The 19,463-nt window shown below is 38.7% G+C and overlaps 1 protein-coding gene across 1 annotated transcript in view; it reads left to right on the plus strand.

Moving 5' to 3' along the window:
* PDE11A (phosphodiesterase 11A) overlaps positions 1 to 19,463 on the plus strand; it is a gene marked incomplete at both ends in the record, with an annotated part of 418,278 nt that overhangs the window by 198,103 nt on the left and 200,712 nt on the right. The window contains one exon of the mRNA XM_080689375.1: positions 5,672 to 5,804. Within this exon, the coding sequence (XP_080545501.1) occupies positions 5,672 to 5,804 (133 nt within the window). The remainder of the gene's footprint in view (positions 1 to 5,671; positions 5,805 to 19,463) is intronic.

Genomic DNA, 19,463 nt, shown 5'->3' on the forward strand with positions numbered 1-19,463 from the left:
CTGGCTTCTGGAATTTATTTATTTTTATTTTTTATTGGTACACTATAGTTTCACATCATAATGTGGATCATATTGACAATGTCGTACATCCACACAGTATTTGGTGCCCTCCCCCCACCCAGCTTCCTCTCCCCTTCTCCCAACAATGAGTGTCCAGGTTGACCATGCTACATTCACACTTATACACATATTCGAATGTAGCTCCTCCATTAATCAACCTCAGCCTTCTTCTTTTCCTACCCTCCCTTTCTAGCTTTGCATAGGTTTCCCCTCCATTGTCTGGAGTCCCTCTGGTATTCCTAATATTCCCTAGCCTGAGCATATTAGAGAAAACATATGTCCTTTCTCTTTCTGTTCTTGGCTGATCTCACTGAACATAATGTTCTCCAGGTCTTTTCACCTTTTTGCGAATGACATGATTTTCTGTATTGCTGAGTAGAATTCCATTGTGTGTATTTCCCATAATTTTGAAATTTCAACAATAAACATGTCCTAGGCTCCCAGAATATGTGTCATCCTTTCCCATCTCCCTACTCCTCAGAATAAGTTCCTTCAGCCAATCACCTCACAGGCCCTCAAGACCAAAACGGGAGCCATCATCGTGTGGCCACCAAGCCCCTGTGGAATTTTCCACGGTGCCTCTTGAGTTGCTGATGTCACGACCTCCCACCTACATGACTTGCGTCATGTTTTAGGCAGTTCGTTTTGCTCACTGTTCTTGAATCACATCACTCACTCCCCTGCTCAATATTATTAAACAGTTCCCATTACCTACACCCAAGTTCTCAAATACTTGGTCAGTTTCTACCATTAAGCTTGGACCTCCACACCAGCTGTATTCTTCATGATGTGATTACTCATTTTGTTAAGAATGCACCCTCAGACTCTGCTGCATCTGTCCTTTGTCCCTGCTGTTTCCTCCTCACCCCTCCAATATATCTTGCTGAACTCTTGACCATCCTGAGAGGCTCTGCATAAAGACTTTTGACAATTGCTGGTAAACTGGCTATTTTCCTGAGCCCCATGCCCTGCTACTTCACCCCCTACTCCACCTTGGCTCTGGTTGCCCTCTCGACTTCTCTACTCCGACCCCCCTCACTGCAGCTCTTCTTCCCACCCTTCACAGCAAACACTAGATCAGCACTTTCGAAATTGTTCAATCACAGAGCATTTTAAAAATTATAGTGTGAAATAGTATACAAGCAGTACAGAATGAACTCACAGGCCAATTCACTACTGCAAGAAATGTCAGAAGTTAGTCCATACTTTTCTCTAAATTTAGAAATTACTTTAAGTTGGATCCTTATATCAGTGTCCTGTTTCTTCCTGCATTTTGCTTTCATTGAAGCACAATATGAAATTTCATTCTCAAAAGTATAAAAGAGCAAGGAGAAAATAGAGTATGAACTCTTTTGTTGTGTTTTTGTTTGGTTTGGTTTTAGAAGATAAAATTTCATCTTCTCTTTGAAGTACCCCTCTTCACATTTCTTTGATGTAGGTACCATCTGAGAAATAAGAGACTCAGTTTTTTATTAAAACTTCCATACTGCATATGGACATCTAATATGCAGTAAAAAAATGAATATCACTACAAATATATGCTAGATTTATCAGACACAGACCAACAGTCTCTGCAGATGAGCTATATCAACAATGACAAATAATGTCTATGCTTCCCTCAGGCATGCAGCCAGTGGCCTGTCTGGGCCACTTCCCAGCATCCTCAGCATGGCATAAATTTCATACAGATATATACTGGCATAATAAGAAGGACTATGTACAATGTTTAGTATTTTTTTGTTTTTTTTAATTTTATTTTATTGGTGCACTGTATTCATACATCATAGTGGGATACAAACTTTTGTAGACATACATGCACACATCGCCCAGTCAGCCCCCACCCAATCCCCACCCCATTCTCTCCCCATCCCTCCCTCCCATGCTTGGCTTAGTGGTTGACATCTAGTATTATAGCAATTTATCCAAAATTAAAAATGATAATCTCACATAACAGTTTCATTTGTCTGATACCAAGCTTTTGATGACTTAAAGATAACATTTCAATATTTCTTTTTGCTTTCTTTCTTACCAGAGAATATTTTTTTCTTTTTTTTAGGTGAAACTATCATATATTTATTTTTCAGAAAAAAATCTATCCTGATATGGAATATGGACTCTAGATACCCAAAACAATCTCGAAGCAAAAACAAAGCTAGAAGATGTATATTTTCTGATTTCAAACCATATAAAGCTACAATAATTGAAACAGTGTAGTACTGTTCTAAAGGCAGATATATAGACCATTGGAGTTAAATACAAGCCTAGAGCTAACTTCTTCCCTATATTGTCAAGAAATTTTTGACAAGGTTTCCACGAAGATTTGGTGGTGGAAATAATAATCTTTTAACTAAATATTGTTGAAAAATAATAATTACATGGAAAAGAATAAAATTGGACCCTTACCTAATCCCACATACAAGTATTAACTCAAACTAGATAAAAGACCTAAATATAAATCTTAAGACTATAAACTTTTAGGAGAAAATCTGGGTCATAAAACCTCACAACATTGAAATTGGCAGTGATTTCTTGGATATGATTTCAATGGCACAGGCAACAGAAGAATATACAAACTCCCTAAAAAATAAAAGAAAATATTGTATATCCAAAGACAATGTAAACAGAGTTAAAAGTTACTAATAGAATGGGATAAAATATTTCCAAATGCTATATCTGAAGGTATATTAATATTCCAACTAGAAATCCTAAAAATTAACAACAATAAAGGCAAACAATACAATTTAGAGATAGGTAAAAGACTAACATAAATAATGAATCTCCACAGATAACCAATCTTAGTTGTCTGTTGGATGGAAACTCTTGTTTCTCTGGTTCTGGTGAGTGTTACCTATTTCTTCTTTGTAGTTAATCTCTTTGAGTATTTTCTCTAGCGCTGGTTTTGAAGACATAAATTCCTTCAGTTTCTGTTTGTCATGGAAGCTTCTTATTTCTCCATCTAATTTGATAGAAAGTTTTGCTGGATAGGAAATTTTTGGCTGGAAGTTGTTTTCTTTCAGAGTTTGGAATATGTTACTCCAAGCCCTTCTGGCTCTCATGACTTGGTTTGGGAAGTCTGGAGTGATTCTAATTGGTTTGCCTCTGAATGTCACTTGGCCCTTTGTTTTTGTTGCCTTTAAGATTCTCTGCTTGGCTTCCACATTGGTCATTTTGACAATTATATGGCGTGGGGATCCTCTTCTCGGATCCTGTCTAAAGGGAGTTCTATAAGTTTCCTGGATCTGTGTATCAACCTCTTGCTCTATATTTGGAAAATTTTCTGCTATTACTTCCTTGAAGAGATTGTTGATCCCTTTGGTTTCACTTTCTTTTCCCTCCTCTATTCCAATTATTCTTAGGTTAGCTCTCTTAAGATGGGCCCATATTTCTTCAATGTCAGATTCCTGCTGTTGGATATCTTTTTCTAGATTAGAAACTATGCATTCATTTTTGGATTGCTCATCTTCTAAGAGCGAGATTCTGTTCTCCATGTGGTCTAATCGGTTGTTTGTGCTTTGTATTGAGGCCTTTACTTCATTAATTGCATCCTTTATCTCTTTTCGGCTCTCTCTGAGTTCTTTTCGAAGCACCTCTATTATTTCTACAGTTATTTTCCTGATTTGATCTTCTAGAAATCTCTGATTTTCTGTTTTATCAGGTTCTGATGTTGTGGGGTTGTGCACATTCATTACTTCAGTGTTATTCCTCTTTCCCATGATTTCGGAGGTTTGTGCCTTCTCTGGGTTCTTCCCTTGGGTCACTATGGCTTCACTTAATGTGCTCTGGATCTCGAGTCTGTATTATCTCAGACCCTACTACTCCTTTACTGGGTTGTATCACAGAGTCTCCGACCCAGAGAGTCGATAGAGGCTGCTTTAAACTATGGGGGGTGCCAGGTTGCACGCTCTCCTATGGTGTGATATCTCTGCCACCACCACTCCCTCACTGGGTCAAGTCCCAGGAGGCACAATACTGGGATTTCTCCTCTGTGGCCCGCAATTTGACTCACTGTTCTTGAGTACGTAGATGTAGCTGTACTGGACTCGGTGAATTCACTGCTGCTGCCGCCGCCGGTGGCAATATGGCGCCTCTGCCACGCCCTCGGCCATGAGGCTGACATATTTTTTCTTCTCTGGTTTTGATTTCCACTCTGAATCCCTGCAGCGTGTGCTGAGCTCAGCCACTGGGAGCTTTAAATGCTGTCTGCGCCGAAAGATCCCGCCTGGCTGTTCCGCATCGGCTCACCTCGGCTTGCTGTAGCCGTCCGCTGAGTTCGCCGCTGCCGCCGGCAGTATGACGCTGCTGCCGCGTCCTCGGGCGCGTGTGTCTCCTCTGTGGCCCTGAGCTCTGTTCTCAGTCTGCTTTCTCTCTGGAGCCTGGTGGTTTTTTTGTTTTTCTGGTGATGGTGTTTTCTGGCTATGAAAGGCGCTCTTTTTGTGGTAATGGAGATTGGTTGTTAGTGAGACTCTTAAGCCCCGCTTTTCTCGGTCGCCATCTTCCCGGAAGTCCTAGTATTTTCTTACATATAATACAATTTAGGCTAAAAAAGTCAGGAGGGTTAATATTTTTCTATAAAATATCATTATTATTATAAAATATGAAATATATTAGTTTTATTGTAAAAACTAATGAAAATCTCATGTAACCCGGAACTCCACAGAATGCAGATGGAAAACATTGCTTTTGTATGTTTGCATTTATACATCTGATTTTAGTCATCGCCTATCAACAAACCAAACATTCTCTTTAAATTTTTCTTTATAATGCTAATTTGAACAGAACTCAATTTTGTATCTCCACAACAGCTGGCAGTGTTCAATATGCACTCATGGAAGAGAAATGAAAAGGAAGGGGAATAATAGACAATTTTGCTAATTTTTACTGCATTTATGTAAATTTAGTGTCTGGCATGAACATGATACAAGGGAACATTTGCAAAATCATCCACCATGAAATTTCTTGTTTAAATTAACTATGAAAATAATTTAAATTATTAAGACTCATGGTCAGTAGCGCTAAGAGAGTTCTGAGATTTTGTGAGTAGGAAATGTACTTCTGTTAAGAAACATACTCTGAGACTACAACAATAGTTACTCAGCTAATAACAGTTACTAATAATTGCTAATAAAACAAAGTGCTTTTCTGCTGCATTTAAAATTTTGTAAATAGTTCTCTATTTCCTTATTTTTCTCTATCCTTGGGTTTCACTCTTCTTGGTCTGTTCAGTCAAGGGAGCAGGCTGGGAAGTTCAGTAGAATTTCACTAAGCCACATTCCTGGTATCCTCTTTTCAATTTTTGTCATTAACTTGATTACCAGTTTTATATCCATCTGCTTTGGGGCCTAAATACAACCTAGAGTTACTTTCTGGATCATGGGGAATATGGTTTCAACTCATGAATTTGATTATTTTACATTATAAATATAATAGGTAAGTCATTCTGAAGTAGCTATGAATAATTACATCACTATTATTCTGTGATTAATGTCGTCACTTATTGCTTCTTAATGAGTATAGATAATCCTGCTATTAGTGCAGTTTTATAGAATTTGTTTTTAAACACACTTACATTTCTTTTTCTTTTTTTTAATTGCCTATCTTGGTGCTCTGACAGTTTCAAAGAAAGCATGGAGAAATCCTCCTACTCCGATTGGCTGATAAACAACAGCATCGCCGAGCTGGTGGCTTCCACAGGGCTTCCTGTGAACATCAGTGATGCCTACCAGGATCCACGCTTTGATGCTGAGGTAAGAGGTGTCCTCGGGTTGCAGCCCTAAAGGTCACTTGTCACAGTGTTGATGGTTTGCTGGTTGAAGCACTTTCTGTGACTGACTGATCTCACTTAATGCTTTCTAGGTCCATCCATTTTCCTGCAAATGACATAATTTTGTTCTTCTTTATTGCTGAGTATAATTCCATTTTGTGTCTATTTCATAATTTTGTAATCCGTTCATCTGCAGATGGACACTTAGGTTGGTTCCATAATTTTCCCATTGTGAATTGTGCTGCTATAAGCATGAATATGCATGTATTATTATAATATTTGGATTTCTGTCCCTTTGGTAAGATACTCAGGAGTGGTATAGCTGGGTCATGGTGGATTCATTCCCAGTTTTCTCAGGACTCTTCATATTGTTCTCCACAGCAGCTGCATTTAGTTGTAACCCCACCAATAGTATATAAGAGTTTCTATTTCCCCACATCCTTAAGAGCAGTAATTGTTGTTTGACTTCTTGATGATTGTCATTCGAGTAGGGATTGGTTAAAATTTCAGTGTAGTTTTCATTTTCATCTCTATGATTGCTAATGGTGTTGAACATTTTTTCATATATTTATTGGCCATTTGCATTTCTTCTACTAAAAAATCAACCCAATCAAGAAATGGGCAATTGAACTAAATAGACACTTCAAAAAAGGAATTGGTTTTGTTTTGTTTTGTTTTGTTTTGGTGGTGGTACTGGGGTTTCTGGAAGCCCTTCTACCTCCAGGCTACACTCCCAGACCCATTTTATACTTTTTATTTTGAAACAGGGTCTCTGAAGCCAGCACAGTTGGCTTTGAACCTGTGCGATCCTCCTGTCTCCACCTCCCAAGCGCGGGGATTACAAGCGTGCACCACCACGTCTGGCTAGGAATTGTATTTTTTGAGTAATCTCACTGGCTAAAGAACAGAAGGCAGATTTGTAATAATAACAACTGAACATTTAATCCCTATAATGCCAGGAAGTAGGGTCACCACCCCCAAACAGAGCTGGTCCAGAGTTCTGGAGACAGACAGGATTCAGCTCTGTTATCTCAGACTCACTAGCCCATATTCTTAATCTTGCTTCTATAACCTGTGGTGGGGACAAGATAGTGTCAGGGATGATGAGATCTAGGTCAAATTTATAACTTTAGTGAGGTCATCTTTGCAGATCTTTTTAAGGAAATCTTAAATCCCCAAAACTTATTACCTCTCTGTAGCTGCCCAAAATTCTCTTCTCCCAGGATATACTCTCCATATATTTTCTATTCCTTCTTTTATTTATTCCTTCTTTTATTTTTTTCTTCTTTTTGGGGAAGGGATACTGAGAATTGAACCTAGGGACACTCTACCTTTCAGCCACACCTCAACCCTATTTTACTTTTTATTTTGAAACAGGGTCTCACTGAGTTGCTAAGGCTTTCTTTGAACCTGGGATCCTACTGTCTTGGCCTCCCAAGTACAAAGATTACAGGCGGGTACCTCCACACCTGGCTGAATGCCTTCTTGATCGTCAGACTCAGATGCTCCTTCCTCACACATCCTTTCATGAACTCCCAGCCTGGTCAAGTGCCTTTCCAACGTGTCCCCTTAGCTATTTTGATATAGACCTTCTAACTCTCTTCAGTTCTGAGAGTGTAAGTCTGAACTTTTATTTCCCTTTCTTGGGAGACTATGTAGTCCTGAGCATCTTCAGTTTTCCTCTTATAAGGAAGAACACCACTTCCTGGCTACTGTAACTGGAACACTAATCATGATTTGCAGATGTCAACATTTATATACTTTAGAATTGTGGTTGAGTTAGAACTGATTTTATGAAGCTTTGCCTCTTGCTATGTTTCCCTCTTGATTTCAGAGAGATAATATTTGAAAGATTTATGTACATACAATTTTATCCAGAAATTCTCAGTACTTTATTATTAATATCAATAATAGCTAAACAAACCAAAAGACTTTTCTATACAGAAAAATCATTAATTGCCAATTCATGATTGCAAAGCCAAAATGTTTGATTAGATGTCAGAGAATAGCAGCCATTTCCAATCCCAAATTATATTATATTTGGCATGGGTTGCTATTATTCTGCATTTAGCTTTGGACCAGAAAAAGTTGAACTTGGGTGAGTAAAAAATATAATTATACTATTTTTAATTGGTTCATAGACTATTTGTGAAGGTAAAACAGAACATCATGTAGGCTACACCTGTGCACCCCCACATCCAGTTTGAGAAAAAAAAATAAGGCCATTGCTTCTGAATCTTTGGATCTATCTTCCCTAATCCCATCTCCTTTATTCCTCACACAGAGGTAGCCCGTATCCTGAATTTTAACCTATAATTCCTTTGCTTTTGTATATAGCTTCATTGAACAAGCTTGAAATCAAATCCTATCTCTATATTGCATTTTGCATGTCTCAGAACATTGTATAAATTGAATAAAAGGGTATGTATTCTTCTGTGACTTACTTTTTTTTTACCAACAATATATAGTTGAGTTGTACAAACTTTTAATCCATTTATTTGTTTTCATTGTTGCAAATTATTCCAATGTATGAATAAGCCTTACTCTGTTTATCCACTCAGGTGTTGGTGGATGTTTGGATTTAGGTTTATGTTATAGACACAACTGCCAGGGACATTCTTATGCCTGTCTCAAAATGTTCAAGTACAAGAAATTTTCTAAAGTCTATTTTCTAAAGAATTGCACGCTGAGTCATAAGTTATAAGCCTCTTTACCTTTACTAGAGAATGAAAAATTCTTTTTCAATCATAGCTGTGTTTTTCTTATGAAAAATACCACATTTAGCAAGCCCAAGTATTAGTTCAAGTGCATCTTGCTAATAGAATGCAGTGAGCTTGGTATTCCATACCCTGCCTATGGTCAGGCCTACTCTGGTCATGGCTCTCTCAGATTAGTGATATAGCCATTTTACACTCTCCTCCACACCAACAGCCATTCCAGTAAGGTAGCCTACCCTGCTGATCGATGAAAGAACAACGTAGCCTCTCAAGCAAAGGGAATTGATTATTTCTGTATGGTTGGACATAAAATTTTATGCCTTGATCTAGAAGTTAGGAGCAATGATGTTTGAAGAGAGTAAACTGTGGTAGGTTAAGCAGTGATTGTTTCATTAAATCACTTACTGCCCTGTGATAAAATAAAGCATGGAATTATATCCTCATTATTTTCTGGTTCTCTGTGCATTGAGTCAGCCACAGCCCTAATACTGGATTTAGAATGCAAATCTGAAGATGCATGATATTGTGGTTTTTACTTGTTCTTTTTGTATGATATTGAAATGCAAAGGTACCTTATGTTTCCCTTCTCATGCTCAGAGAAAAAGAAACTTGAAGAGGAATCATTGTAGATGAAGATGACAGAAAGAGAGAGAGAGAGAGAGAGAGAGAGAGAGAGAGAGAGAGAGAGAGAGAGAGAGAGAAACTGTAAATGTAAATACTGATATTTAGTAGATATACCCTACGTGTGTGTGTGTGTGTGTGTGTGTGTGTGTGTGTGTGTGTGTTGTATATTATGCTGTATATTATGCTAGATCAAGGCAAGGAAACTTATTTGTCTGCCTAAGTTTCCTCCCTCAAGTATATTTTGCTTCAGTGACAGGCGTCAACTGCTGTGTTAATAATGAATGAAACAGACTCCAAACTGAGGCACAGAGGTCTCCCAGAGGCTAGGAGGCTCAGCCCTTCTCTCCATAATGCCTAATGTAAGATGATGTAGATCATAAAATAAAGACAACCATTTCAGCTGGGCATGGTGGCACACATTTGTAATCCCAGAGCTTGGGAGGCTGAGGCAGGAGGATCTCACAGGTTCAAAACCAGCCTCAGCTATGTATTGGGGCTCTCGGCAACTTAGTGAGACCCTGTTTCCAAATAAAGTATGAAATAGGTCTGGGAGTATAGCCCAGAAGTAGAAAAGCCCCTGGGTTCTATCTACCCCCAGTACCACCAAAAAAAAAAAAAAGACAACCATTTCACATAATATTTTCATTAATGAATTAAGTATTTCCCTTAAGATAAAAAATGAACAAACTAAATCACTTCATCCTCTTACCCCACCACTAACAGTGACAGTAGACTCCTCTTAGAGATGGAGAGCAATTTTTAGAATGGTCTTGTCCCTTGAAAGAGTTTAAGCCCTCTCTTGACATGGGTCATTTCCCAGTAGTTATAACTGAATGCAGATGGTCCCTGACTTATGATGATTCAATTTATGATTTTTCAACTTATATTTTTGTGGTACTGGGGTTCCTGGAAGCCCTTCTACCTCCGGGCTACACTCCCAGACATATTTTATATTTTTGAAACAGGGTCTCTTACGCCAGCACGGCTGTCTTCGAACCTGCGCGATTCTCCTGTCTCCACCTCCCAAGCGTGGGGATTACAAGCGTGTGCCACCATGCCTGGCTCAACTTATTTTTATATTTTATTTGGAAACAGGGTCTCACTAAGTTGCTGAGGGCCTCACTAAGTAGCTGAGGCTGGCTTTGAACCTGTGCAATCCTCCTGTCTCAGCCTACCAAGCGCGGGAATTACAAGCGTGCGCCACCACGCCTGGCAATTTTTCAACTTAAAATGGTACAAAAATATGCCCATACAAAGTATTCAACAAATTACACAAGTTCTCCCATGCATTATGATTAAGTAGGCTTTTTGTTAGATTTTGTGCAGTTATGGGCTAACCTAAATGCTTTGAGCAGTTTAAGGTAATGCTAACCTATGATGTTTAGTAGGTTAGATGTGTTTAATACATTTTTGACTTAAGATTTATCAGGATAATATCCCATTATAAGTTGAAGAGAATCTGTCAGTGGTAGAAATTAGGAAACTATTTATTTATTTATTTGTTTGTTTGTTTGTTTGTTTATTTATTTATTCATTTATTTATTGGTGGTACTGGAGGTGGAACTCAGAGGCTTTCTAACGGGCTACACTCCCAGACCTATTTTATACTTTATTTGAAAACAGGATCTCACTTAAGTTGCTCAGAGCCTCAATAAGTAGCTGAGGCTTTGGACCTGTGAGATCCTCCTGTCTAAGCTTCCTAAGTGCGGGGATTACAAGCATGCGCCATCACGCCCCACTCATTAGGAAACAATTTAAAAGCCAGAATTAATGAATGATTTTTTTTTTAGGTACTGGAGATGGAACCCAGAGGCATTCTACCTCTGAGCTTCACCCCCAGCTCTATGTTTTATTCTTTATTTGGAAACAGGGTATCACTGATTTGCAAAGGACCTTACTAAGTAGCTGAAGCTGACCACAAACCCAGATCCTCCTGTCTCAGCCTCCCAAATGCTGGGATTACAAGTGTGTGCCACCACACCCAGCTCTAATGAATGAATTTTTCCTCCACTGGGAAAAGTTCTTGCTTTTTTGCTTTCTGCACTGACTTTCCAGAAACTTGGAGGTCAATTAACAAGAATTAGTATGGGGAATCCATTTGATGTATTTTCTTTTTTTCCACAGGATTTTTTTAATTTTTTTGTGGTACTGGGGTTCCTGAAAACCCTTCTACCTCCGGGCTACACTCCCAGACCTATTTTATACTTTTTATTTGGAAACAGGGTTTCTTAAAAGTCAGTATGGCTGGCTTTGAACCTGGGTGATTCTCCTGTCTCCGCCTCTCAAGCGGGGGAATTATAAGCGTGTGCCACCACGCCCAGCCCTTTTCCACAGATTCTATCAGCCTAAGTTTCTATAGTGGATTTAAATTTGATAGTAATGCAATTATCCTACATACTAATATCTATCCTAAATTTCTCAGTGTCTTAGTGACTAACTGTAGCAATTTGAATTCTCTTTACTGAGCATAATAGACCCCAATTCATCAGAAAATGTAGCAAATTGGGATAGAATGTCCCCAGATAGATTGGACCTATTATGGGATTTTGTACTATAAATGTATCAATTTTCAGTTCATAGAAGTAGTAAAGATTTATTTCATTTACAAGTGAAGAATGGAGAGTCGGAAAGCTGAAGTCATGTGCCTGGAGCCACTCAGCTTCTTTGGGACAGGACACAGATGTACTATGGCCCTTCTGATTCCTAACTCAGTGTGCTCTCTGTGGGCCATTGCGCTCTCAATGGCCTCTTGAGGGGCCATTATCTGCTGAGGATTTGCCTGGAAATAGTCACTGCTCCCTCTACACAAACACATGAACAAATGCCTAAAAGACCTTCCATCGTGTTAACTACCTAGCTAAGTAGTGTTGGCCATACTACTTATTGTAATATGTAAAGTCCTATATAAATATTTTGTTAACCATGCTGAAATGGCCACCAGGTCTTCTTGCATAGGGTCCACCAGGATGTAAAACTGTATCTTTGCAAGAGTGGCCAGGCACCCAGGGACTAGATTACCTAGGAATATTAGGGCTAATCTAATTTCAAGAACTGGCTGCATTGCTTAGGTCTAAGCAACCCACAAATCCTCCTAACATATAGTGAAAAGCCAGTTATATTCCTATATTTTATTGCCCCAGTGTCTTACATTTCAAACTCTCCTATCAGTTAAGCCAGTAAACTCCAAAAATCTCTGTAGCTTAATGCAATAAAAGTTAGTTTCTGCTCATGCTAAAGCCAAACAGGTTTTCCCGATCACTGTCAGTGTCGTGGAGAGGCATTCCCTGTTTTGAGAATGAAATTATCCAGCTCCAACTTATGATGACTTGCCCAGTGGACCATCTAGTGGATTCTTCAGATTGCTAAATGCTTCAGATTGCTGGCGCTGACCCCATGACATCCACCTGTGTGGATCTGATAGTTCCTTCTCTAATTGGTACTAGTTTGGGAAGCTGGCCACTGGGGATTCATGACACTACTAGTAGCTGGCATCTAGGTACAGTTGAAGTATGTAGGTGAACTAGATTTCTAATTTCTGTGTCATGTCTACCTTATAATAACTTCTGGAAAGTCCTCAGGAACTCCGCCCAAAGGTATATAGCATGAGAATTATCCTTGTTTTGAAATCTCAGTTTTATAACTGTTGGTCTTCCTTTTGATAGAAGCTACAAAAGGATGTCTCTAATGTGATGTAAACCTCATCCCAGGTGCTGTCAGGCACCTGCTGGGAGGGTTATGGGGCAAGTAATCATAGTTGTCCACCTGCTGTGTGTTCTCTTTGTGGTTGTCTTAAATAGTTAATGGAGCTTCTTCCTTGTGGAGAACAGAGCAGACTTAGCAGGAGAGCCATGGTGATTACTTGCCTTCTGTTCTTGCCTTCTGTTTGCCCGTTGGAGTCTCTCAGGTGCTGCCTGCTGGGCTTGGTAGCATGTATGGTTTTAAGGCCAAACTCTGACTTCTGGGTAGAAAATTATAACAAAATGGCCATATAAGATCCTCACAGCTGGACATGGTGGCACACACCTGTAATCCCAGTACAGGTGACAGGAGAATTGCAGATTTGAGACCAATCTGGAACTAAGTTTCTAAGCTTTAAATTTTGCCCCCTGAAGGAAATCGCTGTATGTTTGTTCTGTTACAAGGCTCTATGATCCTTGGAAAGAATGTTAAATAGAAAAGACTTACTAACGTAACTGATTGTATTTGTTTATAGTGGCACAAGAGACACTCATGTCCATGGGTTATCATTTAGTGGGTTCTGGAGTTTTATCAGTCACTCTCTTTGGGAAAAGAGTACCTACATTTGTTCCTGCAGATGTTGATAGGAATATTGTGCATATTAATTTTCTACTGCTGCGTAACAAATTAACACAAACTCAGCAGCTGAGACAACTCCCACCTATGATACTGCAGCGTCTGTGGGTCAGGAGTCTGGCCTGGCACTGCTGTGCACTCTGCTCAAGATGTCTCAAGACAAGTCAAGGTTCTGGCCAGGCGTCACTCTCCTTTGGAACTTGGTGTTCTTTTTCTTTTAATATACTTTATTGGTGCATTGTAACCATACATCATATTAAGATTTAGTGTGATAGAAACATACATGGACATAGTACCTGGTACATTTCCCTCCAGATTTACCCCCACTCTCTCTCCTTCTCCATTCATAATATTGAAATTGGTCTTGATAGCTGCATAGAATTGTTTCAACTGATTCCTTTATCAAGTCATCTCTCTCTCTACCATACTGCCTCCCCAGACCTCCTTCCATTATTATGCTGGTCTCTCTCCTCAGTGTTTGAATTCTCTTTTGTTTCCCAATGTCTCTCTTGTTTTCTAGTTTCTAACTTCTACATATGAGAGAAAACATATAACCCTTTGCTTTCTGAGACTGGCTAATCTCACTTAGCATAATATTCTGTAGTTTCATTTTCCAACAAGTGACATAATTTTTTATAAAGAGATTTTATTTATTTTTATTTTTACACTTTTATTGGTACATTATAGTCCCACATCATCATATAGTTCACAGTGTTAGTTACATATATGCACACAGCACTTAGTGGGCCTTTTTTATGTACTGAGGATCAAAACCAGGGACATTCTACTTCAAGCTACACCCTTGGCCCTTTCTATTTTTTTTTTTTATTTTGAAACAGGATCTTGCTAAGTTGTCTAGTGTCTCACTGAGTTGCTAAGGTTGACCTTGAGTCTGCAATCCTCCTATCTGAGCCTCCCAAGTACTGGAATTACAGGTGTGCACCACTATGCCTGGCTAATTTTATTTTTCTTTGTAGCTGAATAAAATTCCATTGTGTGTATATACCAGTTTGGTAACCCATTCATCTGTTGATGGGCACCTATGCTGGTTCCATAGTTCAGCTATTATAAATTGTGCTGCTACAAACAAGGATACATGTATATATACATACATATATAACATATATGACATATACATTATATATTATATACAAATATATATAGTGCGAGCATGCGTGTGTGTGCGTGCGTGCGTGCGTGTGTGTGTGTGTGTGTGTGTGTGTGTGTGTGTAGGCTATAATATCCTGACTTCAATTCCTTTGTAAATCTACCCAGGTGGGATGTATGTTGGTCATATGAAGATTCTACACCCAATCTGAAAAACCTCCAGATTGATTTCCATAGTGGCTGAACTAATTTACAATCTCACCGGCAGTGTGTAAGAGTTCCTGTTTCTCCACATCCTCACTAGCATTTATTACTACTTTTTTATTTTATTTTGTGTTGGGGAGGGAAGTACTGGGGATTGAATCCAGGGGCATTCTACCTCTGAGTTACATCCCCAGTCCTTTTTATTTTTTCTTTTGAAACAGGGTCCCAATAAGTTGCTGAGAATCTCACTATGTTACTCAAAACTGCAATCCTCCTGGCTGATCCTCCCAAGTACTAGGATTACAGGCAGAGGCCACCAACCCCAGCTTGTTGTTTGTACTCTTGATACTCAGCATTCTAACTGGAATTAGATGGAATTTTAGTGAAGTTTTGATTTGGGTTTCCCTGATTACTAATGACATTGAACATTTTTTCATATACTTATTGGTCATTTGTATTTCTTTCTTGTGTTCTTTTTGAAGTTCATTCTGGAGTTTGTCAGAGCCGAGTTCCTTCAGTTGTGGACTGAGGTCTCCATGTTCATTCCGGCTCCTGGCCAAGGATTTTTCTCTTGGCTCTTACAGATTGCCCTCACGTCCTGCGTATGGCCCTCTCACATCAGGGCAGCTCACTTCTTCAAAGCCAATGGGAGAACAGTGCTCCAATTGGCTATGGCTTGTGTCAACATAATGTCAACAGTGACTTGTGTAATCAAGAGTGATTATCCCATCATCTTTGCCATATAACAATCCAAACAGGGAGGTGATTCTCCAATTATATCACAGGCCCTGTGCATATTCAATAAGAGAATTATACAAGATGATACCCAGCTGAGGGAGAGGGTTGAGGACAGACTGGAATCTCATAATCCACCTTAGAATTCTGCCTATTACGGCATAACGAAGACTAAAGTTGAGTTCACACAAAATGTCTCTATCCTATGAAGCAATCTATGTCCTGATGTGGAAAAATGTCCATGAGGAAAAAAGCACGCAGCAGAGAAATATGTTTAATTTATGGAGTAACACCTGTGGGCATATTTACATATATATATTTATATGCACATATTTTTCTAATATATACCTACACTTAATATGTCCAAAACTGAACTTACAATCTTCTTCCCCCCAAGATGTTCCCTATCTCTGTTAAGGCAACACCATCCTTCCTAATGCTTGCTCCAGAAATTTTACATGTAGACATGATACTCCTTTCGCTCATGTTGCACAACTAATTCATCAGAAAGTCCAACTGGCTCCACTTACCAGATTGATCCAAAATGTGACCACTACTCACCACCTGCCGGCTACCACCCAAGTTTAGGCCACCATCGTTTCCAGAATATTTCATAGCCATTACCGTGTGTGTGTGTGTGTGTGTGTGTGTGTGTGTGTGTGTGTTTGTGAGGGGGGGAGTGAGTGGAATTGAACCCAGGGCATTCTACTTCTGAGCTATTCCTCCAGCCCTTATAATTTTTTATTTAGAGACATGGTCTTGCTAAGTTGCTGAGGGTTTACTATGTTGCTGAGGCTGGGTTGAACCTGTGGTCCTCCTGTCTCAGCCTCTCCAGTACTGGGATAACAGGCATGCACGACTTTGCCTGGCTCCGCCGGAGCCTCTTAATCTGTCTCTCTACTTCCACCTTCTCTTCTATGCAGTCTTCTCAACACAATAACCAGAGGCTTTTAATTTTAAGCCATATCACAACTTTGCTCACAAAGTCTTCAATGCTTTCTGATTTTACTAGGGTAAAAGCCAAACTCACAATCCTTTCGGAGATCTAGAATGATCTAAAAGATCTGGCACGCCATTATCTACCCCCTGTTTCAGCCACAGTGATCTTGTTGTACCTAGAAAATGCCCCCACCGAGGGCCTTTACACTCACAGCTCCCTCAGCTGATAGACACCTCCCTAACGTCTGTATTGCTCACACTGACAGTGTGGAATGTCACCTGTCAGTGAGGCCTGGCACCCGTGGACTCCTTAACCCTTCTCCTGCTATATTTCCTCCCATAATTGGAGCAACTTCTGACATGTAATTTCCCTATGTATTTTGTATCTTCTGTCATAAGAATGTAAGCTTTAAGAAGGTAAGACTTTTTTCAGTTTTGTTTACAGATATATCTGCAATGACTAAATTGTTTTTAATGTATAATTGGCATTATTGCTGAATATACTATCTATGTGCTATTTATGAACATACTGGATACTATCGAATAGATTATATATTGATACATGAAAGGTAATATATTTTTAGGAAAAGGTGAGTAAAGGCACATTCTAAACTGTTAATAGGTCCCATCTCTAGAGATGCAAAATTAGTGCTTTGATTTAGTTATTACTTTAAATTTTTCATATGTTCATGTTATTTTGATGATGATGCAAAATTATAAAAACATTCTAAATATTTTAGGCCCTTTATATCTTATGTGAAATTATACTTTACTAGACTATTGTGAGTCCTCTAAAAATTAAAAAAAAATGATTCAAACCAAGTGTGATGGTGCATGTCTGTAATCCCAGTAACCGGGAGACTGAAACAGCCTATTGCATGTTCAAGGCCAGCTTCAGCAACTTAGGGAGCCCCTCAGCAAACATTTCAAAATTAAAAAGGAAAAGAGCTGGAAATATAGTTCAGAGGTAAAATAACCCTGGGTTTAATCCCCAGTGAATAAATAAATAAATAAATAAATAAATAAATACTCAATGCCAGGACAGAAATAATGTAATATCTAAGTAAATCGACTCATTTTGATGTATCATTAGAGAAACCTGGTTAATCCTTTTCTACATCCTTTACCAGTGTGGAATGGTTCTTCAGTTTTATTCTTACCAAGAGCTTTGTCGGAGAGTGTCCTGACAACATGATCATGAACTCAACTTACAAATGGTCTGCTATTGCAGCAGGTGGCTTCTCAGAGTACACATTCTATTTATAAAAATGTTCCCTATAATGACATCATTCTAGCCTTTGGGTTGGCATTGTGCTTCTTCATTGGATACTGTAATTAGTTGTGATCATCATTTGTAAAGCTTTCTGTCCTCTTTTTCATCTTAGATTCAGAAGAACAGATTAAAACAGATTCTGAATGCAAAACAAGCTATTATTTGGTCAACATAATGTATTATATTCTCTTTCTTAATTTAGTTTACCATTTCAGTTGTATAATCATAGAAAAATCTTTTCAGAGCTATCACATGCATAATTTATTTTGTGCTACACTAGGAATGGATGACTAGATCCACTACTTAAATAGGAATGGTTCTTTCAATAAGGAACATGGTAGAAAATAACTAGAAAGTGGAGCAGGCCTTATGCATGGATTGATTTGATGGCCCAAGTATTTGTTACAAATTCAGGAATGGAGAGAAACCCATCATCATCCAGAGCTCCTAGCTAAGGATGGCCATGCCCAGAGGTACAGATAACACTAAGGTGTCATGACCTTAAGTCTTTTGTCCCACATAGTCTTTCATGTGAAGTTCTTTCTCTGATTTTTTTAAAAGCCTATTATCGACAACTCACTGGCACTTACCCTTGTCATGTAGCACTTAGGGATAATGGAGTCCCAGGCTCTGAGATGCTCTTGCTTGAAGCATTAGAGCCATTTCATCTGTCAAATCTTCATAGCAGAGCACTCCTGCACTGGAATGCTGAGTGCCAACCTGGCGAGACAATTCATTCCTTTCTCTCTGAAGCACCTTCTGTTCTATCAGTTATGCTTCTATTTACAAAGGGAAATGTGCAAAACTGAAGACATTAAGAGTATAAGGTCTGTGAATCTGCTGAAATGCATCTGCTACTAGTAATCTCTTACCACTAATACTTACTATAAGCTACTTTGAGATCCTTTCCCAAGTGTAGGGTTTGGTAGGAAAGATTGGAAGGTAGAATGAGAATTCAGATGACCAGCAGGGGTGGGGAATGTAAGGAATAGGGGATTCCTAAGACTTCATTAGATAGAAAATGGGGTAGCTGCAGATAGTAATGATAAACATGAGTCTCATGGTTCCAAGAATCAAACAGACTACAAATAAGTGGTGGAGGCAGAGTCTCCGCTGTAAGTGCAAAGGATGGTTCATTTTGTTTTCTTGGTGTTTTTCTTTTTGTTTGTTTTATTTATTGGAGGATTTTTGTCAGGAATTTAAGAAATGGAAACCATTAGGATAGATCTTAGTGTCCAAGGTGGACAAAAATAAACTGTCTGTCTGTCTCTTTCCCTCTTTCACTCTCACTATATGTATATATTGCAATTTCAGGGAAATCAGAGGACTCACTCTCAACATCAACATCTTGTTCTAGGACTAGATGAGAAAGTCTTACCAATAGATTAGCCTTTGGGGATAGAGTATTGCCTTAGATTATTGTTAAAGTTGTACATAAAGAAACATACTATATATTAATTAATAGTATTATATTATCACTAATTCATTTTACATTTCCTTTGGCTTCCTTTGAAAGGCTGGAAAATAGAACAAGTGTATTTTGATGGCTCCAAGAACAAAACCATATTTAATTAGATCCATTAAGTGAAGGGCATAAACTAAGCAAAATTTTAAAGTAGATACATTTTTAATTGGGCAGAACTTGGCACCCCCATATAACATACTTATTTTAATCATAGCCTCCTAGAAAGGCTGCTTCATCTCAGATACTCTAATTTTTGAAACTCTA

Source organism: Muscardinus avellanarius (genome assembly GCF_963383645.1).
Source record: "Muscardinus avellanarius genome assembly, chromosome: 2".
NCBI classification, from domain to species: domain Eukaryota; kingdom Metazoa; phylum Chordata; class Mammalia; order Rodentia; family Gliridae; genus Muscardinus; species Muscardinus avellanarius.